At 43.2% G+C, this 18,856-nt stretch overlaps 2 protein-coding genes and 1 long non-coding RNA gene across 4 annotated transcripts; 2 read left to right on the forward strand and 1 right to left on the reverse strand.

The window, feature by feature from the left end:
* Positions 1 to 3,433: 3,433 nt before the first annotated feature.
* Positions 3,434 to 3,933, reverse strand: LOC144388887 (uncharacterized). The gene is made up of 2 exons (XR_013453143.1): positions 3,895 to 3,933; positions 3,434 to 3,664 (listed from the first exon to the last, which is right to left on the reverse strand). It is a non-coding gene; the product is annotated as an uncharacterized LOC144388887 (long non-coding RNA).
* A 3,853-nt stretch (positions 3,934 to 7,786) lies between these two features.
* Positions 7,787 to 10,410, forward strand: LOC120835835 (elastase-1). The gene is made up of 8 exons (XM_040205099.2): positions 7,787 to 7,921; positions 8,206 to 8,303; positions 8,407 to 8,507; positions 8,894 to 9,019; positions 9,439 to 9,575; positions 9,673 to 9,815; positions 10,000 to 10,149; positions 10,287 to 10,410. Exons 1-8 carry the CDS (start codon positions 7,882 to 7,884, stop codon positions 10,296 to 10,298), a joined length of 807 nt encoding a protein of 268 aa, XP_040061033.1. The 5' UTR covers positions 7,787 to 7,881; the 3' UTR covers positions 10,299 to 10,410.
* A 3,026-nt stretch (positions 10,411 to 13,436) lies between these two features.
* Positions 13,437 to 16,600, forward strand: LOC120835837 (elastase-1). 2 transcript variants are annotated; one of them, XM_040205103.2, is made up of 8 exons: positions 13,437 to 13,552; positions 13,637 to 13,740; positions 14,337 to 14,437; positions 14,618 to 14,743; positions 15,263 to 15,399; positions 15,502 to 15,644; positions 16,160 to 16,309; positions 16,496 to 16,600. In XM_040205103.2, the coding sequence occupies exons 1-8, from the start codon at positions 13,513 to 13,515 to the stop codon at positions 16,505 to 16,507; spliced, it is 813 nt and encodes a 270-aa protein (XP_040061037.1). In that variant the 5' UTR covers positions 13,437 to 13,512; the 3' UTR covers positions 16,508 to 16,600. The 2 variants fall into 2 exon arrangements, with proteins under 2 accessions (XP_040061037.1, XP_040061036.1); XM_040205102.2 differs by lacking the exon at positions 16,496 to 16,600 and having other exon boundaries at positions 16,160 to 16,327.
* The last annotated feature ends 2,256 nt before the right edge of the window (positions 16,601 to 18,856 follow it).

The following is an 18,856-nucleotide window of genomic DNA, read 5'->3' on the forward strand; positions in this document are numbered from 1 at the left end:
GTCTCCCATTAGGGCAAAAATGTATTCCAGTTTAATAAAAGGCTACTTTAGCACTCAGAGATCCTCTCCCAGGGAGAACATAACACTCACAGTGTGAATAAGACACACAAATGACACCTTTTTTTTTCAATTAGGTATGATTTGGAATCATTATGCATTTGTGGTCAATTAAAAAATGTTTAGTTTTTGCTTTTTACTAGAAAAAAAAATTCTCTGATGAATAATGTTAATGCTTTGGTTCTATGTATATCCTTCTGTACAGCTGTTTAAAGACACACATTCACAGTTTTTATACAAATACACGTTCTGTACACACAAACTCTGCACCGCTGTGCATTTGCTCAAGTACTCAAACACACATGCAAACTTAGTGTTCGCACAACTGTACGTGTTTCACACGTGTACCACACACACACATTTATTGCACGTTTGTTCATGGTTGCACACAGTCGTACACATGCTCAATTCTCTTTTCTCTCCTGACCGATTCTCAGTTGACTGAATGGAACATCCGAATGTGTCAGAGCAGCGGGTGAGTGAGCCAAACACAGGCAATAAGGCAGATGTGTCGCAAGACTCCATTGCCAAATCTGTCATAGAAACCATATTGCCGAGAGGCAAGGGGAGCTCACCCATGAAATTGTTCATAATATGCCCATGATTGCCATTTGCCATAGTATTGACTGTGACAATGTGGCCGTCCATCTTATATTGATCAGCAGTGCTGGGGAAGACGAGCCGTGCTCTGTTCCAGCGAGGTGACGTGAATTCTGGGTGGACGTTGTGCGGCACACATAAATAACCTGGATATTAAATGCAGGTGTACATTTTGATAATAGTTGACTGGGTGTAAGCTTACCCATGTTGTGCTTTTATCACGTTGCTCGTTAGTGCCACAGTGACGTAACTGCGAGGGCACTTTTATCCTTTTATATTATTCTATGATAATGTGATGCTCCTCAGAGACAGCCAGATGAATAGGCCTCTCTGTCAATGCCCTTTTCCAGTGCTGCTTTCTCTACGGCCGGCTCTTTGATCAAGCTTTGTCTATAGTCTTTCCTGACGTCCAGGCTTGCAAATGAATCTACTTTTACTTTGCAAAAGCAACGCTTTACTTTCAAAAGTTCACAAGAGAAGTCAGTTTTATTGGCAGCAAATCTACTGTCCCTGGAATTAAGAATTACTCCATCATACAAGAGATTGTCAAGGTAGTGACAATCTCTTGTGTAATGGAGTGATTGTCAAGGTAGTGACAATCTATTGCATAATGGAGTAATTCTTAATTCCAGGGACAGTAGATTTGCAGTAATAATAGAGGCTTTCTAACGTGTGGAAAAATGCTGTCTCCTCAACACTTTGTTTACTCGAGCCTGCTTTAACTTTTTAACATGGGACGATTACACAATCTCTCCTCTCCTTATCTTCTGTCCTGCTTTCCTCCCAACTCCCTCCATGCAGATTGGCTTTTACTCTGGCCAAGGCTACGCAGTGTGCCAAGCAGCTCAGTCGGAGCTGGCAGCGAATATGAATACACTCAGGGGTCCCATTGACAAGTCTCTTTAGTTATCACAGGGCAACCAGGACTCAGGGGGAGAGCAAGAGGCTCTTGACCCCAAATGATTTGAATCTGTCTCAGGCCCACACCTAGAACCAGCTTCCAAGCAACTGTTGTCTTGGCATTGCACCTTATGACATCATCAGAAGGTGACAGACGAGGTCTTCAGATGCAGATGCTCATTGGATCTAATAATCACTATCTGCAGGTACCCGGCGCAGACAAATGCATGCTGCCCGAGTGGGCAATAATCATTATCAGTCAAGGACGCCTTTATCGACATCAGGAGAATCTATCAATAGCGAGCCTCAATGAACCGCCAATTGCATCAATTCTGACGCATTTCACCAGAGGGGCTTTTAAGTTGTGCTTGCATGAGTAACTTTGGAAGGGCAATGTTTCTCGACTTCCCCGGCCCCTGGAAACTGTTGCTGCTGAGCAAATCGGAGAGCAAACTATGCCGCGCTAATGCCCAGCAGCAAGTTCACAATCCCCAAATCTGTGTTTCGTACGGCCGGTTGCCGAGTGAGGCTCTTGAAGGAACATTCTTAGAGCAATAGATACATTGGTAAAAAATATCTATATATATTCGTTCTTTTATTTTCAAGTTTGACAAGCGCCATTTCGTGGACGGGCGAATTTGAAGCTGGTGCTAAAAGGCCGAGCCATTAAATCTCAGGTCCACTTTGATACCAGAGTGTAGCCAGCACAGATGAAGGACTTGGTGGAATGCAATTTGCTGGTGAGCAGGTAGTGTCATGCGTCCCCTGCTATTTGCACCCCTCTTGGAGTGGTTGATCGTGTCTGAAAAAGGGGTCATTCATCTGTGTCTCCAATTCGATACAGCGTTCAGGTCTCTCTCCGCCCGGGGAAATTGATTCCAAGGCCGCTGAGGGAAAAGTTTAAGAATCATCTTAAAAAAAAAAACCCGCTGTGTACTAACAGCCTGGGGCTCAATCCATGATGAGTGCCGTGAGATGGTAATGCAAAACCGGCTACACCTTTCTAAACATACACTGTGTTGACATTTCAACAAATTCATGGACCAGGACAAAACAATGACATGTTTCAGTTAATGGGTTGTGGCGAGTATCTGGACTCTCGGGCAGGTCCTCTTTCACCACTGACGTCCTCAACGACGCAGCTACTTTTACCTTTTAGAAAGCAAGTCAAGGGTTGCGTTACTGCTCAGAATCGCTGCTAATTCCGTATTTGCTGAGCTTGTCTCTGCTGCGCGGTTTGGAGTGATTTGTGCTATCGTCCACAACTGGAGCCCCATTTTGGGACAGCATAGGAACTCTACCTCAGTCCCCTGCTCATGGACTTCCACTCTCATGAGGATTGCAAAATAACTTTTAAATCACCCCTATGGAGGAATTAATCCGAATGACTTATTTTCATTAACGGCTGATTAAATATTTGTGTGCCACTCCCACTACCATTTTTTGTCTCTGTATCTTTTTTCATTGAAGAAGAGGAAGGCAATTGTAAATTGTATTGTGCCACTGCATGTATGAGATATGGGCTTAGCCAAATGGGCACCTAGTCTGTAGTAGAACATAGAAGGGATTAGTATTCATTGAAGGGATAATTGAAAATTAACAATTATATTGTTCTGACCCCTAAGAATGCTTATACGGATACTTATTGAGAATGAATATTCAAAATTAACTTTTTCAACAAAACGAATCAGGAAGTCAAAGAGACACAGTGCACATTCTTGATAAAGACATTTCATGATTTACCTTGCAAGCAGCTGCCTGGCCACATGGGTCACAATCAATAGCTTTAACTCATATTGTTAGCTCTGCAAGACAGAATAAAATACAGAGGCAAGAGCTGAGTAAAGCCGTTGTAACGCATCACAAGAGACAGGAGTGAAACCCAAGCGCAGAGCGCAGCTTTATTGTGGAAGTACAGACAAGGGTTAGGCGTGGTCGAGTCCAGTAGGCGGGCAGAGGGTCGAAAGCCAGGAGAGCGGGGATAAACAGAGGCACCGTCAGGGGGTCAGGCGTGGTCGTATCCGGAGTACAGGCGGGTGGTCGAAAGCCGGGATTACGTGGAGTTAGACAGAAGTACCGTTGAGGATCAGGCAGGCAGGAACGAGGTCTGGGACAAACGAGAGGTCAATAACAGGCAAGAACAGGAGATCGAGAAAACGCTCGGAATGTGATGGAACATGCACAAGACTTCGCAAGGAGCTTTGGGGAGTCACAGGCTTAAGTACAGGGCTGGCTCTGATTAGTGACGAGCCCCAGGTGAGTCGGTGGGCTGATCCCAGATGGCACAAACCATTATGGCTCAAAACAGAGGGGTGACTGAGGTCCCGATCTTCGCACCTCAATATTCCGGGGACGGGGAGCGTCTGCCTGTGACAGCCGTCCACCGCTCTTGAAAGTGGAAGGCGTGAAATATCTGAGTGTGAGTGTCCCGGAGAGCAGGAGAAAACCCCTTTGCATCTTGCAGCAAGGTTACGCACAGTTCATCAAAGGTTCGTTTTGCAGCATAGACTTACTAGAATGTGTTCAGCACTGCCGTGCAGCAGCTATTTTCATGTTATATAAATCCTATATAAATATAAGTCTTCTATGTTCTATGTTTTTTATTTAATGAAGTGGGTTATCATGCCTTTTCAGTTTGTACAGTATGTACAGGAGCGAGATCAAAATCTTGCTTTCCTTTCAATATTCAAAGTTATAAGTCTCCTCCTTAATTTACTCTTATATTGTCGACATTAGTCATGTATGACAGCAATATTTCACGGACCAGTGAAGCTGAGGCAGCAGTGTCTTTTTCTCCGGCTACCAATTGTCAGTTGCATGAAAGTGACAGAATACACAAAAAGTTTTTTTTCATGTTAGAACTGTCGTTAAACTTCAGAAATAAAATAGTACAATTTCACCCCAACAATCCTTTGTGCGCTGACTCACTTCTTACCTTATTATATTGTTAAAAAAAACCATCCATTTAAATTTTAAAGAGACACATTAGGCTTCAAAAGAGTTACTGTTATCACAGCACGTTCTCGTTCAAACTGAGTGACGTGCTCTCTGTTAAACAGTGCTAATTGACATACAGTCGTTTTATTTCCCTCAGGGAATAATTACGGTGACAGCCACCGACAGGTATGAATGTGCAGTGCAACAAAAACATGCTGTACAAAACAGCTGCACAACCTGCCAACAATTCTGTTCTGTGTGCGGCCGTTTTAATTAGTTTAACACTGATATCACCATTTACGCTACTTTTTATGGATTGATTTGTTTTAATTAGGATTATTTAAGGATTTTACAGTTGTCCCCCCCCTACACACACACACACACACACACACACACACACATACAGTGTGGCAAGGATGAAGCAACATGGTGTGTCCGTTTTTTAATCGCCTCCCAATTCCCTCTAACCCGAAAACCACATCAACCCACAGCCCGAATGACACCTTTTTCACCAGATATACAGAGAGTGCAGAAGGAAACATGAGAGGAAAGCTGAGCCGGCAAGGAAGCAATTTAGATAGAAAGGCTGAGGGTGAAGGGGGGGAAGTGGGAAGATTTATTGATTGTTTTGACTGGGGTATAATTGCAATTAAAGATTGCAAACAGCCCAGTGGATCAGTTTCGCTGCTGTCACCCAGCAGGACACATGGCAACATTGATTCATCCTCACACATTTCCTCGGCCGGCGGGGGGGGGTGCTAATGCACTATCCGTCCCTGCGGGCCGAGTGGATTAGTGCCACGGTGCGCGGTAAACAGCTGGCTCTGAAACTTCTCACACACATGCATGCACACAAAATAATCCAATGACAAGTAACACCCCCAAGGGAGACCACTTTTCGGATTTTAGATGAGATGCAGATGAAGAAAAGTGTTTTTCCTGAAATTTCTGTCCTCCAAATGCTCTTTGTTGCTTTTCATCTTTCTCTGATTTTGTCTCTGAAATTGTTGAAGGCTGGATTAAACAACGTATTTAGCCGCTGCAGACATTTCGTCTCTGTGGGTTTATTTGGTGAGCGGTACGCATTTTCAGCCAGGGCCAGATAGAACGGAGGAGAAAATACTTCAGAATTTGGATTGTTTTCTTAGAAAATCACAGGACTCTTTGAAAGTCACTGTTCACGTCATGAAAACTCACAGCTTGATAATATCCGATAAGCTTCTGGAAATATGTGTTCTGTTGTCCCTAAAGAGGCAAAAAATTAATCAATCAATACGGCTTTTAAGGCACACTTAGTGCAGGAATAAATGACTCTAAAGCAATTCTACTTTCTTATCTGTTAGCTTCACTGCGGCAACTAGCCTTTGAAACAGTGTCACATTGGCATAATCAACAGTTACTCACTGATAACCCTGCTTGACTCGCTCTCACTGAACCAGTCAGTGCATCCCATTAATTTTTTTTTTGCAGCCACAATTTCCTGCCAGTGTGAATGAGACATCTTTACGGGAAACCAAATCGACTATTCATTAACGAGGGGAAGTGGTATCAAGTGCAAACATCTTTAATTAACACATCCCCAGCACTTCCTGTCTTGGATCTCCACCCTGTTTGATTTATGCCTCAGCGAGAGAAGGTTGGAGTTGGTCGAGGGGGCGCTCGGAGAGTTTGGAGGGGGCGAAGAGGCTCCATGAGAAAAATGCTAAACAGTGGAGCCTCCGTTGATCGCCGCGTGTTGCGTTAGGACCTGTTTCCTGTGGGTCGTGGGGGCCAGCTCAATTACCAGTCGGCGTGGCTATCTCCTTAATGACCTGATAAGGAAATAATCCCGAATCCATACAGTTTTAATGACTTTCTGTCTAATTAGGGAGTGTTTTACAAAAGAAGGACACATCACAGGTCTTGTTATTGTCTAGAAATCTATTGTTAGACATTTAAGCATGACAATTAAAGGCTCTTTTTTTAAGTATTCGTATGTATATTTCACAGAGAGACTTACTGTGTCTTAATCATCACAAAACCCATCTGCGATACAACTGTTCAATGTCAAAGAGGTCAGAGCGAAGTAGAGGAGAGAAATCTTCTTCCACTCAGTTCCCACACTGGGTTTACATGTTTCCTGCCGGGAATGTAGATTTCGGCTTAAAGTTCAAATGGATCTTTATCAGTTTAGTATTACACCAAAATCGGTATTAACGACGGTCAATGAAGATTTGGGTGTCGAATCCCGGGACTTGATGTCATCAGCCTGTCTCCGTTAACTAGAGAGGCTCTAATGTGGCTAAATGGGGATTCTGTGTGTTTGTTAGTCGTTAGCCCCATCTAGTGTTGCGCTGTGACTATTTCCTATCTGTCAGAGTCCGTATTTACATAAAAAACATTTCAACAGTTCTGGCGAACTGATCGTACATTTTTATATTGTTACATGTAATAGGAAAGCAGTTTTATGACAAGTATTTAAAATCCCAAATTTCCTGTAGGTTTCCTCTGAACACATAGTTCATGGTCAGTTGATATACATTTAACAGCTAAAACTGTTTTTATTGAGAGTTTTTAAATACCTAATGGCAAATAACACCACCCCCTCTCCAAACATGATAAATTTAGACAACAAATATTAGGATTATACAGTTATTAATACATTTTTTGACTGAAACAGAATCGTACCAATCTCGCTTTTATATACGCAATACTTGATATGAAAAACTTGTGGGATATGGTCAGATATTTTATTATTATCAAGACCTCGATGAATGAGATTAACCGACAAAAACAACTACATAATTCAGCTATATAATAGTTATTTTTCCCCATTTTACTCTTAATTATTTTGTCAGAATTAATTATTTTTCTTTACTCACTCTCAAACTGCTACTTAAAACAGAAAGTGGAATCACACAATCAAGTTTCCCATAATTACTCCATAATTCATCTTGGTTGCAAAAGGGTACGTGCGTGATGTAAACATTCTGGAGAATTTGCACACCTTTCTATCAGACAATTCATTTCAACGTCCCATATTTACTGGAAACATTTGGGACGTTTGCCTTGATTCCCGATGATTAATGAGGCCGCGACATCAGCCCGTCATCACTGCCCTTCTCCTCAATTCCCCCAAAGGTGTCCAAAAGTCGATGTGGTGGACTTTATCAAACGCATAAGTCTGTGAGCCACACAGATTAATTTCATCCCGAGATATTCTTGTCGGCCTATGTGTCATTCTGATCTGCTGGTGGAAGTGGGAGGCGTGTGAGTACGATGACGCCGTGTGAACTGAACACAGCTGCACAGCCGCACCGTTCCAGACCAACCGAAGGTCAAGCCCGGGTATAAAACACGGAAGAGGCTCATTCCTTCCTCGTAAAATCGCTCTGACTCGCTGCAGACATGCTCAGGCTTCTGCTGTTGACAAGTCTCGCCGCCCTGGGTAAGAAAACGGTGTACAGAAAGACATCAATAGTGAATTTTTCTCCGTTATTGATCTCTTTCTGTCTCATACGCCCTCTTAATCTGTCAGTCAGTCAGAGTGCTGTCATTCATCCGGCCTGTCACCCATTTCTAGCTCGGCTCCAGCAGCACTTGCCGTCTTGATGCCTCTCGTTTATTTCCCCCTTGCCTCTTCGTGCAGGTGGAAAGCAAACTGTACAGCGGCGCTTCCAGGGAACCATAAATGTTGTACCCGTGTAAATCTTTTTTAATGTTTTTCACCAGCGCTGGCCGGGCTGGAGCCCGAGCCCCGGTACCTGGAGGACATCTTTCAAAGAGTCGTGGGAGGCGAGGTGGCCGGACCCAACTCCTGGCCCTGGCAGGTAACGCGCTTCATATTAAACTGTCAAATAAAACCACCATACAAATGACAAACGTCAATGTTTTCGCACCTGCAAAACACTGGTGTGTTTTTCGCCCCTTTAGATCTCTCTTCAGTACAAATCTGGCAGCAGTTACTACCACACATGCGGGGGAACCCTGATTGAGAGAGGCTGGGTGATGACGGCTGCTCACTGTGTGGACAGGTAGTGAAATGATTAACTCATCCGTACACTTTGTATTCAGGTGTGTGCATTTGGTGATTACTTTGACTTGAATATCCAAAACCTGTTGTTATCACAGTACCGGAGGGGTTGATTTATTTCAGTGTTTCTAAATGTCGCCGGCATGAGGAAAGTCTTTCCAGCCTCATTTATAACTGTCCCACACCAACGTCATGTCTCCGAAGGAATAAGAAAATAAACAAGCCAGCAGTGGTTAGAGGGCCTGTCGTGACCTTTACTTTTTACATCAGTTTATTATAATAAGAAGTCCTGATTTGCTAAGGAGTCATTTGACCCCCAATCATATCTAATAATTGAATTTGAACAATATTGTGCATCTCTTTGCTTCCATTTTTTGCCTTAAATAGAGTAAGGACGTGGCGGGTCATTCTCGGTGAACATGACCTCAACAAAGTCAGCGGCAGAGAGCAGATCATGACTGTCAGCAAAGTTCACATCCATCCCGGCTGGGACTCTAGCAGTGTGGCGGGGGGGTGAGGATTGTTTCTTCTTTTATATTCACACATTTGTGGGCTTTTTCAACATGGTTATTTTAAAAAACAGCTTTCATTTGATGAAGTCGGAATGCTTTGGAAGGGAAACAAGCCGATTTTGATGTTGCAAGAATTTCATGACAAGACAACATCAGATCACAGCAGCAATAATAGATATGACAAAGTGCATTGCATCATTAACAAAGCAGCAGTGTGAACATGCACAATTGAAGCAACCATTGTCCTTTAATCCTGCACAGATAGATATGACACATAAAATCTGAAGCCATTTGTTAGTTGAATGCAATAATAGAAACCTGCAGCGTAAGTGAGTAGGACGTTTGCCCGAGATGATCAGACGGTTTGGTATTGAGGAAAGGTACTTTTGGTTCTCTCTGACCCGTGGGTCCCCACCTCAGGTTCGACATTGCTCTCCTGCGTTTGACTTCTGAGGCCACCCTGAACTCCTACGTCCAGCTGGGCTCTCTGCCCCCCACCAACCAAATTCTGCCCCACAACAACCTCTGTTACATCACCGGATGGGGTCGCACTTCCAGTGAGTGGATGTCGATGGATCCCGTCAGTGTCGATGACGGTCGCTTTTAAGGTTTAAAGCTCAGTGTGTCTCACCTTCCCGATTTGACTTTGCGTAGCCGGCGGCAGCCTCTCCGCTCAGCTGAAGCAGGCCTACCTGCCTCTGGTCGACCACAAGACCTGCACCAGCTCCGGCTGGTGGGGCAGCACGGTCAAGACCACCATGGTGTGCGGTGGTGGTGGCGCCGAGGCTGGATGCAATGTAAGTCTCCGCCTGAGCGAACAAGGAATTAGGAAAAATGCAAGTGGGAATAGAGGACTTTTGGCAAAGAGGAAAAGAGAGAAATCCTTCACAATTTAAACCTTTAATGAATTCACTCAACTATGAAATCTATATTTTATATCAACCACTGAATCATTATGCCCACTAATGTTGTTTCTATCAGGGGGACTCCGGTGGCCCTCTGAACTGCATGGTTAATGGGAAATACCACGTGCACGGTATTGCCAGCTTTGTGTCCGGTTTGGGATGCAACGCTCCCAAGAAGCCCACCGTCTTCACCCGTGTCTCCGCCTACATCGACTGGATGGACTCTGTCAGTATTGCGCAATGTGCATTTCAATTATTTAGATTGGAACAAGCTGTATAAAAACAGTGAAATGCTTGAATGGGTTTCGTGATATTCAAGTTGCATTTGATTTGTGACCGTTATTTGCTTCTTCTCTCTTCCAGATCATGAAGTGAACAAACGATTCTCCCGCGTTGCCGCACGCAAAGACAGTGTGCGCACAAAACTACAGTGTGTCCTCATTCGGCTGCACTCATTCGACAAAAAATAAAGTGTATTAAACTTTGAGTGATGACTCATGATGATTTCTCATGAGACACTTTATGCAAACCACAGTTATGGGTGTCATTGTGAAGGTTATTTCTCATCATACTGTCCTCCTACCCTGGACCAAAGCCTGTATGAAGGCACCTACTTTCATATAGCACACACATATAGATATATGGATACTTTATTCATCCCCGGGGGTAAATGTGTGTGCAGCAGTAGCGGGTAAGGTTACATAGTAAACATGAGCAGATCATATTACATTAAATAGAATAAATTAAATAGCAAATGAAGAAGGGCACAACAACAAGGTATGTATTTAGGTATATATAATATATTGAGTCACATAGGAGTGAAATAGAATTATGTGCAGTGGAATCGGTAGTAAATTAAATTAACAGCAGTGTAGCGGTGCAATAGTTTTGATATTGGTTCAATTAAAGAAGGATTTTGCTAACTTTTGATAACTCGACTGTGGCCATGGACTGAAAATAAATGTTCAGCATTGGAGGACTGCGGAAACACGTCTTATGTTTCAAAAGGTCATGCGTGTCAAGCACTATCACTGACTGTGATAAAGCCTGAGAACGACCACAGGTGTGTTTCTAAAACCCTGCCAAGAAACGCACACGGCACACCGTGTGCGGGTCATGGTTTTAAAATTAAAGCCGATTTCAGTCCTTAGTTTAGAGCTTTAGTTCTGTTTTGCTTAATTTTCTGAAAAGGCTGGCTGCTTTCCTCACACGTCTCAGAGAAAGGTCATAAAGTATGAAGGTGATGATAAAAAAACTTTACAAAACTTGATAAGGAGAGACATGAAAAAAGAAACGCAACACTTATTTACACACATGTCAATTTTTTGATAAACCTAGAATAATTTATAATAGGTTTTATCTATTTTTTAAAGTATAGGGATTTGGTAGGCAACCAGGGTACCCGAAGTAAAACCTTTAAATGAATATTCTTTAGGACGGTTAAGTGGGTTTTAATTAAAATACTAAATCATTTTGCTTTGTGTTTTTGAGATGATACGCTAAGCTGAACTCTTATTTTCTAGTTAGTGGGGGGAGTTTTGTTTATTGTTTTGGCCTTTGAGACCCTGAAGTAATTTGTTTATTAAGCTGTAAACCGTCCAATGAAGAAGCGGCATTATGGCATTTTGTTGAGGTTGACTCTCTCCTGTCTTGACCACGGCGAGTTTAGTGCTCGCCTCTGTTACGGCCATTCACCTACACCGTCCAAGTGGCCGTAACACCAATTACAGAATGAAATTGGGATTTCTCTCTGAGTGGATAATTGGTCAAATAAAATCATCGTGATTATTGCAGACGGTCTGAATTAAACTTTCACATTTTTAGAAGCCGTCGGCTACATTGAGTATCGGGCTCAAATTAAGGGTATTCAGTCCATTACGTGCATGATTAGGTCTGCTCATAGTGGGAACCGCACGCACGGGGCAGCTGTGCCATTAGCAGAATGCAAATGCCTCAGTTACACTGAGCGAACTCTTTCCACAGTTGAGCTTTGTCTTCTGTCGGGTTCTCCCTTACGTCATTGAACGTTTCCTTCTCACCTTGAAACACTGTGGAATCTACTATGAATCAAACAGATGTTCTATTCACAACCTCCCAGCTATACTCACTAGATTAACTATTAGCCGACAGAGATTTCTCACACTCTTTGAAGTTTGAAGAAACTTTTAATACTAGATGGTCTGTTTTTAACCTCAAATCCACCAGAAACCTTAAACAACGCTTGATGGAAGTTTTGAAGAAAAGTTTGCAAAAAACCTTCAGAGTTTCCAAAGTGAATAGATTACCGCGAGACGCTATTATACCAAAAAAAGTAGCACGCACCCACTCATCTACCTCGCTAATTGCAGGTGAAATCATTTGTTGATGTCTCTTAGGGAGAAAAAGTACACTCAATGTACAATGACTGCCGAGTGGAGTCCAACAGAAGTACAATACACTCGTGTTGGAGACTTACTGAGACCTACTCGATATGCAGCCACTGAATGTGGAGCACGATCGTTAAGATAAAGGCCCTAACAGTGGTGATTACCACACGCGGCCTCGGTCAGGCACAAAAAAAACGTTAAAGAGACAAGAAAGCTTATCGTGAGGAGAGAGACCGGAGAGGGAGATTCCGATCGATCGAGCCGTCCCCGCGGCCTCAACCTGGCATGATAATTGTCTGCAAACTGCACCCGACAGCGAAGTCCCCAATTAGGAACTAGAGTTAAATGAACAGAAATCCATAAACACACACACACACACACACACACACACACACACACACACTTAAATCAATGCAATAAGGTGGTCAGAGAGGCGGCCATTTGTATGCATACTGGTGCAATGGGCTTGTCAGTGTTTAATGTTTGCCAGTTTCTTTTCCACTGATAATTTGACCATTTACATGTCGGTCCTGGTTGGAGTGAATATATAATGAAAAATAAGTTGTCCATTAACAAACTACGTGAAGTCGCAGTGACGATCTTTCATCTGGTTATGAAACAATCTCAATTGAATGCGAATTAATACATATTATTCAAAATGCAGGAAATGTTTTATCAAATTTATGTCATAAGTGCAATTTGATAAATCTTTACCGTAATATTAATTTTCCCTTAATATGCATTCCGGGGTCTTGCTCTTACATCAGCTTTTAAATAAATGTCTCAAACATTGTGTCCTACAGTCTCGTGCTGTCTGAGTCCATTAGCCACGTTTCCACAGCATCTTTAACAAATCTAGTGGATTGCCTCCAGGTGTCTTTTAGAATGCTAGATAACGATATAATACGATAAATACTTGCTTTACTAGAAACTAAAATATGAAGGTTTAGTAGTGAATAACAGATCATAACGTACATGCAACACTCTCATACCGGGTAGCCGTGGGCTGTATAGGTGGGAAAAAAAAGAAATGCAGTGGCTGTTAGCGATTTCACTTCTGAATCCCCTCGTTCCCACGGTGGTGATAAGTGTGAGACAGTCACAGGTGGACATGTGTTTACATTAAACACACACACATGCACTATCAGCCAAAAGGGGCCTGAGGGTATAAAACAGTAGCGGGCAGAGGTCTCCGGTGCAGAAAGTTTTAGTAGACCGCAGACATGCTCCGGTTTCTCGTGTTGACCTCTCTCGCAGCCTTCGGTAAGGACCGTCTGACGCCCCCCTGACATTCTGCACTCTCTCGAACACTCGATGTAACGCTTCATGTGTTCATGCTCGGCTCAGCGCTGGCGGAGCTGACCCCCGAGCCCAGGTACCTGGAGGACGACGGCGTCGAGGGGAGAGTAGTGGGTGGACAGGTGGCCCAGCCCAACTCTTGGCCCTGGCAGGTACTCGTACTGCTTTAATTGACTCTACAACACAAATATGTATGTGAAAACACATACGCCTGTGTTAAGTGCAAGTGCACTTTGTGCTAAATGGCCCATTTCAGCCCCTGAAAGAAGAAAAATGATATAAATGCAGAATTCCAACGTTCATTTTTTGTTGTTGGGTTTTATGCAAAATCAACAACAAACTAAAAGAAAATCAGTTTTTTAAGGCAGCGCCTTTAATTTAAAATGATACTTCAGATTTATGAAGACGGTCACATATTTTGTGTATAAAATAAAATAAAATATTAACTCTAAGTAAGTAGAAAATTCTCAATTAAAGTGTTTTATTATTGTATATTATTGTTCTTATAGATATTGAGTAAAAGCATTTAGTTTACGACATCACTGCTCCAAAGCGACCTTGTTAACGTAATATCGGTCAGCACAACATACGCTCTGCACGTTCGGTTACATCATATGCATTTAGGTCTTTTGCTTGGACTCCCCTAAAGCCTTTTTCAGCGTCAGGAACGCTGCCAAGAAGCGTTTTACTAAAATGTGAATGAATCACTTTCCCGTTGTGGTAACGCCCCGTGTTGTCGTCTTGTTAGATCTCTCTTCAGTACCAATCTGGCAGCAGCTTCTACCACACTTGTGGAGGAAGCCTGATCAGGAGAGGATGGGTCATGACCGCTGCTCACTGCGTGGACAGGTGGGACTTTCATCACAGAGTATCTGCTGAGGCTAAAATGGATAGAGATATTATTGAAGCAGCAGGGCATCTGTGTATAATGACATGCATTCATTTACTTAAAAAGAACCAGACATTTAAGGCTGAAATTCGAATGGGAACGTCTCTGAAATTCCGTTTGCACGTTTTGTACGTCCACAGTCGCAGGACCTGGCGCGTCGTTCTTGGAGATCACAACATCAACTCCAACGAGGGAAGAGAGCAGTACATGAGCGTCAGCAGTGTCTACATCCACCCCAACTGGAACTCCAACAACGTCGCTGGAGGGTGAGGGCTACCGCTCGCGTTTTGACCCACTTCTGCATATAGAAATAGCACATTTACTGTCATATGTTCATTATATTACAGAAACGGAATACATTCAGTTATTTGAAAACATAGAAAAGCAACCAAAAATTGAGAAATGGCTTTTGGGATTTAGCATCCGTGAATAATACATTATTTTATTATAAATATTCACAATATTAAAAGGTTTGATTTACTAGTCTATATAGTTATTTACTGCAAGTTGAACAAATAGAAACACTCTCAATCATTTATTCTTAACTGGACCTGGAAGACAAAATATATCTGCTGCTCTTTTGATAATCCATTTGGGAATTTGATGTTTTGGTATTTTAGTAATTTAATAGATAATAAAATGGAATAATCCAGACAATAATTACCAGAATAATCTTAATTGATTATTAATCATTTTTTACTGGCAGCACTAAACAAGAAACTCGCACGAAAAGGCAAACATCAACGAAAATGTTACTCACTGATTTCTGTGGGTCTTGTCCTCAGGTGGGACATCGCTCTACTCCGTCTGTCCTCCGAGGCCTCCCTCAACAACTACGTCCAGCTCGCCGCTCTGCCCCCCTCCGGTCAGGTACTGCCCAACAACAACCCCTGCTACATCAGCGGCTGGGGTCGCACCCAGAGTGAGTCTGACGTAACCACGTGATCAGCGTGTTCTGTGCGGCATGTGCGTGTTATGAATGCCAGTGAGAGGCTTCGCCGCCGCTGTGTTTGTCCCTCCTCAGCTGGCGGTCAGCTGTCGGCCCAGCTGAAGCAGGCCTCGCTGCCCGTTGTCGACCACAGGACCTGCTCCAGCAGCGGATGGTGGGGCAGCACCGTGAAGGACTCCATGGTTTGCGCCGGCGGCGGCAGTGAGTCGGGTTGCCAGGTAAGCCCGTCGGGCCTTGGACGCGACGCTGTCTCAGTCTGTTTCTGGAGTGTCAGTTCCTTCCACCCGCAGAGCGCGGTTATCTCCAAACCATCCTGTCACTCTGTAGCCATGACAGCCGGAAAGAAAGTTTGGATACAAGCAGAAACACTGAGTCGGAGTTCAGCCTCGCTCTTTCATGACAAAGTGGAGCTCAGCGTCTCCCACAGGCCTGAGGCCTCAGCCCTTCCTGTCAAGGAAGACATTTTGGAGGACATGAGGGATAACTTGCTGCATCAGCAGGGGCGTAAGTCAGTAACAGTGATCCAGGCCAGTGCTTAATCAAAGTGTCAAACTATTGCAAAGTGCATGTTCTGCACAAACCTGCCTGGAAGCTGTTTGATATCAGAGGGGTGTACAAGAAGCAAGCGGCAACGAGATACCGTAAATCTATTTTAAAAAAGGACACTTAACTCTGCTGTTGCCCCATTTTTGGGCTCTGGGGTTTGCCTGAGTTGTGTTTTCTCTGGATCCAGGGCGACTCCGGTGGCCCCCTGAACTGCAGTGTCAACGGACAGTGGGTGGTCCACGGTGTGACCAGCTTTGTGTCTTCCAGCGGCTGCAACGCCTACCGGAAGCCCACCGTCTTCACCCGTGTCTCCGCCTACAACAGCTGGATGAACAGCGTGAGTGTTACACACTAACCTATAGGATTCAAAGGGGCTCAAATGGTAAAAAATACGACAACCGGGAAACAGCATGATTTCAGTTGCATTAGTGTAGTTACAAAAAACCTTTCAAACGATTCCCATTTGAGTCATGGGAGTATCGAGTGTGATCACTTAATGATTAATTTGTCTTTGCTTTGCCAGATCATGGGTTGAGAAGAAAGGTGTATCTCCATGGAGACAGGAGCACACTCTGGATTCTACTCAGTTTTTCCATTAACCATCAGAATAAAATGTCCCTGTTCATTATTCTTGCTTCCTTTTTTGTGTGGTGTATTTTCGGTGGTGGACAACAGGCAGTAGTCATCTTGTAATTGATGAAATACAACTGCAAAGATGAATTTATAGGTGGAGTAAATCTGTTCAGACAGTGGTGCTGCAACGTGTGAGATAACCTTTGGGTACCAAATAGATTTAAAAAAGAAACTGTCACAAAGGATCTTCAATTTCTGCTCTCAATTATGAGGTGGACATCCGATGAAACAGTTTTCAAGGCCAATTCTGTCTTTCAAGCAGCCTCTCGGAAGGATGCCTTATTCACAACGACAAATTATACAGTCCAAGTATGAAGGTTTGCCAACACATCTTCAAATCAAAATCTAGAAAAAAAACATAGCTGCCTAAAAAATGAACATGGACACAGAGGGAAAGATAAATTGGATATCAGATGAAAAACAAACATCATAGGGTGAAGAGAAGCCTTATATTTCTTATTGTAGCAAGAAATATAACATATATTACATTTGCATTCAGCTTATTTGACTTTCTCTGACATAAATTGTCCAATAAATAACATTCAAAGGCTAATTTCAAGACCTGAGATCCGTCTCATAGCAACAACAGTCTATCCTGTCTGTTTACCTGGATAAATAGCAAACAAAGATTTTGACCTGGGTCAAATTCCCTCTGGATGGACGTCCCCTCCATGAATATACATTTTCAAGTGATACCTTTAGGCCTCCTTGACCACCTTGAAATACAAATTGAAGTCACGACAGATCCGTCTACAGGTACGCGTTTCAAGTCCACGCTGACCGTTCAGGTCGAACATCTCGTGCCATTTCTTCCGTGATAAAATGTTGCTGCCCCCCTGCAGCAGCAGGACCAGATGGTGCTGACGGGGGCTTCACATCCTGCAGCAGATACCTGTCGTACCGTCCTGCTGTCACTCCTACATCTGGTGGCACAACGACAGGATCTAACGAGAGAGAGGAACTCACAAACTTCTCTGAATTTGGGATACAATATTTTCAAGGTTGATTGTTTCTCATGTGCTACAAATGTTTGGTTTTGAAAGTAGATTTTTGAGGTGTACTTTGAAAGGAAGCTCTAACAGAACAATACAGTTGCTCTTGAGCTGATGAGTTAATCAGCACAAAATGCAATGGCTGACAACAGGTAGGCTGTTGTCTGGTACATTAAGTAGGGTTTCCCGGATGAGTCGCGGGTCTCCACAGGTTTCTCCTCTGAAGACACGCTTGACGACGACCACAGATGGACTTCGTGCCAATTGAGCTTATCTTGTCCCGCAACACCCTCCTAAATCACTGCACACACCTCCAATTAACCAAATAAATCTCCACTGTGTGCCGGTTGAAGATAATTGTTAACTAATCGGAGGCTTTTCATTTTGTGTTAAATTACAGTTTCTTTGAAAATTCTTCATTCGTAATAGTTTAAAAAAAAAACATAACCAGCACGTTATCCACCACAGGAAGCATATATCTTTACTTGAAAACCGTCTCCTTTCAAAAATCTCTAAAAGAAACGTGTTCCTACATTAAACCGCTCACAATAAGGTCTGGGGATAAAGTCAAGAGACATGGCTGTTGAGTTTTTCAAAATAATTGTATTGCGCTTATACTGGAGATAAGGCTGATATCGACACAAAACTAGCCAACTCACACCAAAACAACATAGACTGACAAATAGCTCTAAGGGTAAAAGCACAAGCACGTTTCTTTTAATTAATTCCTACTCTCGATTGAATTCCAAATCCAGCTCATGAAGGTCGTCTTTCATCGAACTTCCTTGATACCAACCGGAGCAAATCAATCTTACACTACTCTGCCGTGGCGAGGAAGACGCACAGTTTATTTGTTCCCGAGAAGAGTACTGGACCCACGAGGGATGCTTATTTTTCCTGAGTCCTTCTGACGGGGACACAGTGCCATCTGGCTGAAGCCAGAACAACTGAAGCTGCAGCGGTGGTGTTCTCCTGCATCTCAGCGCGTTATCAGCCACAGGTCAGCGAGGGGACAGTCCGTCAACACTGATTAACGCTTCCTGCCTATAAATAAAGAGGGGAAGTCTGTTCTAACGAGCCGGGCATGACTCAGCACACATTGGTTGTATTGTCTATAGTGACTTAGATGAATGTAGGAAAATATAATTAATCAAATAGCACTCAAGATTGAGTCCGGACCCTCTTCTAAGAATCATCTCCCTCCTGCTGCTTCCCTATTCTGTTTCTACATTCAGCTGATTTTGTAGTGACTAACTGCA

This window comes from Gasterosteus aculeatus, chromosome 17 (genome assembly GCF_964276395.1).
Source record: "Gasterosteus aculeatus chromosome 17, fGasAcu3.hap1.1, whole genome shotgun sequence".
NCBI classification, from domain to species: domain Eukaryota; kingdom Metazoa; phylum Chordata; class Actinopteri; order Perciformes; family Gasterosteidae; genus Gasterosteus; species Gasterosteus aculeatus.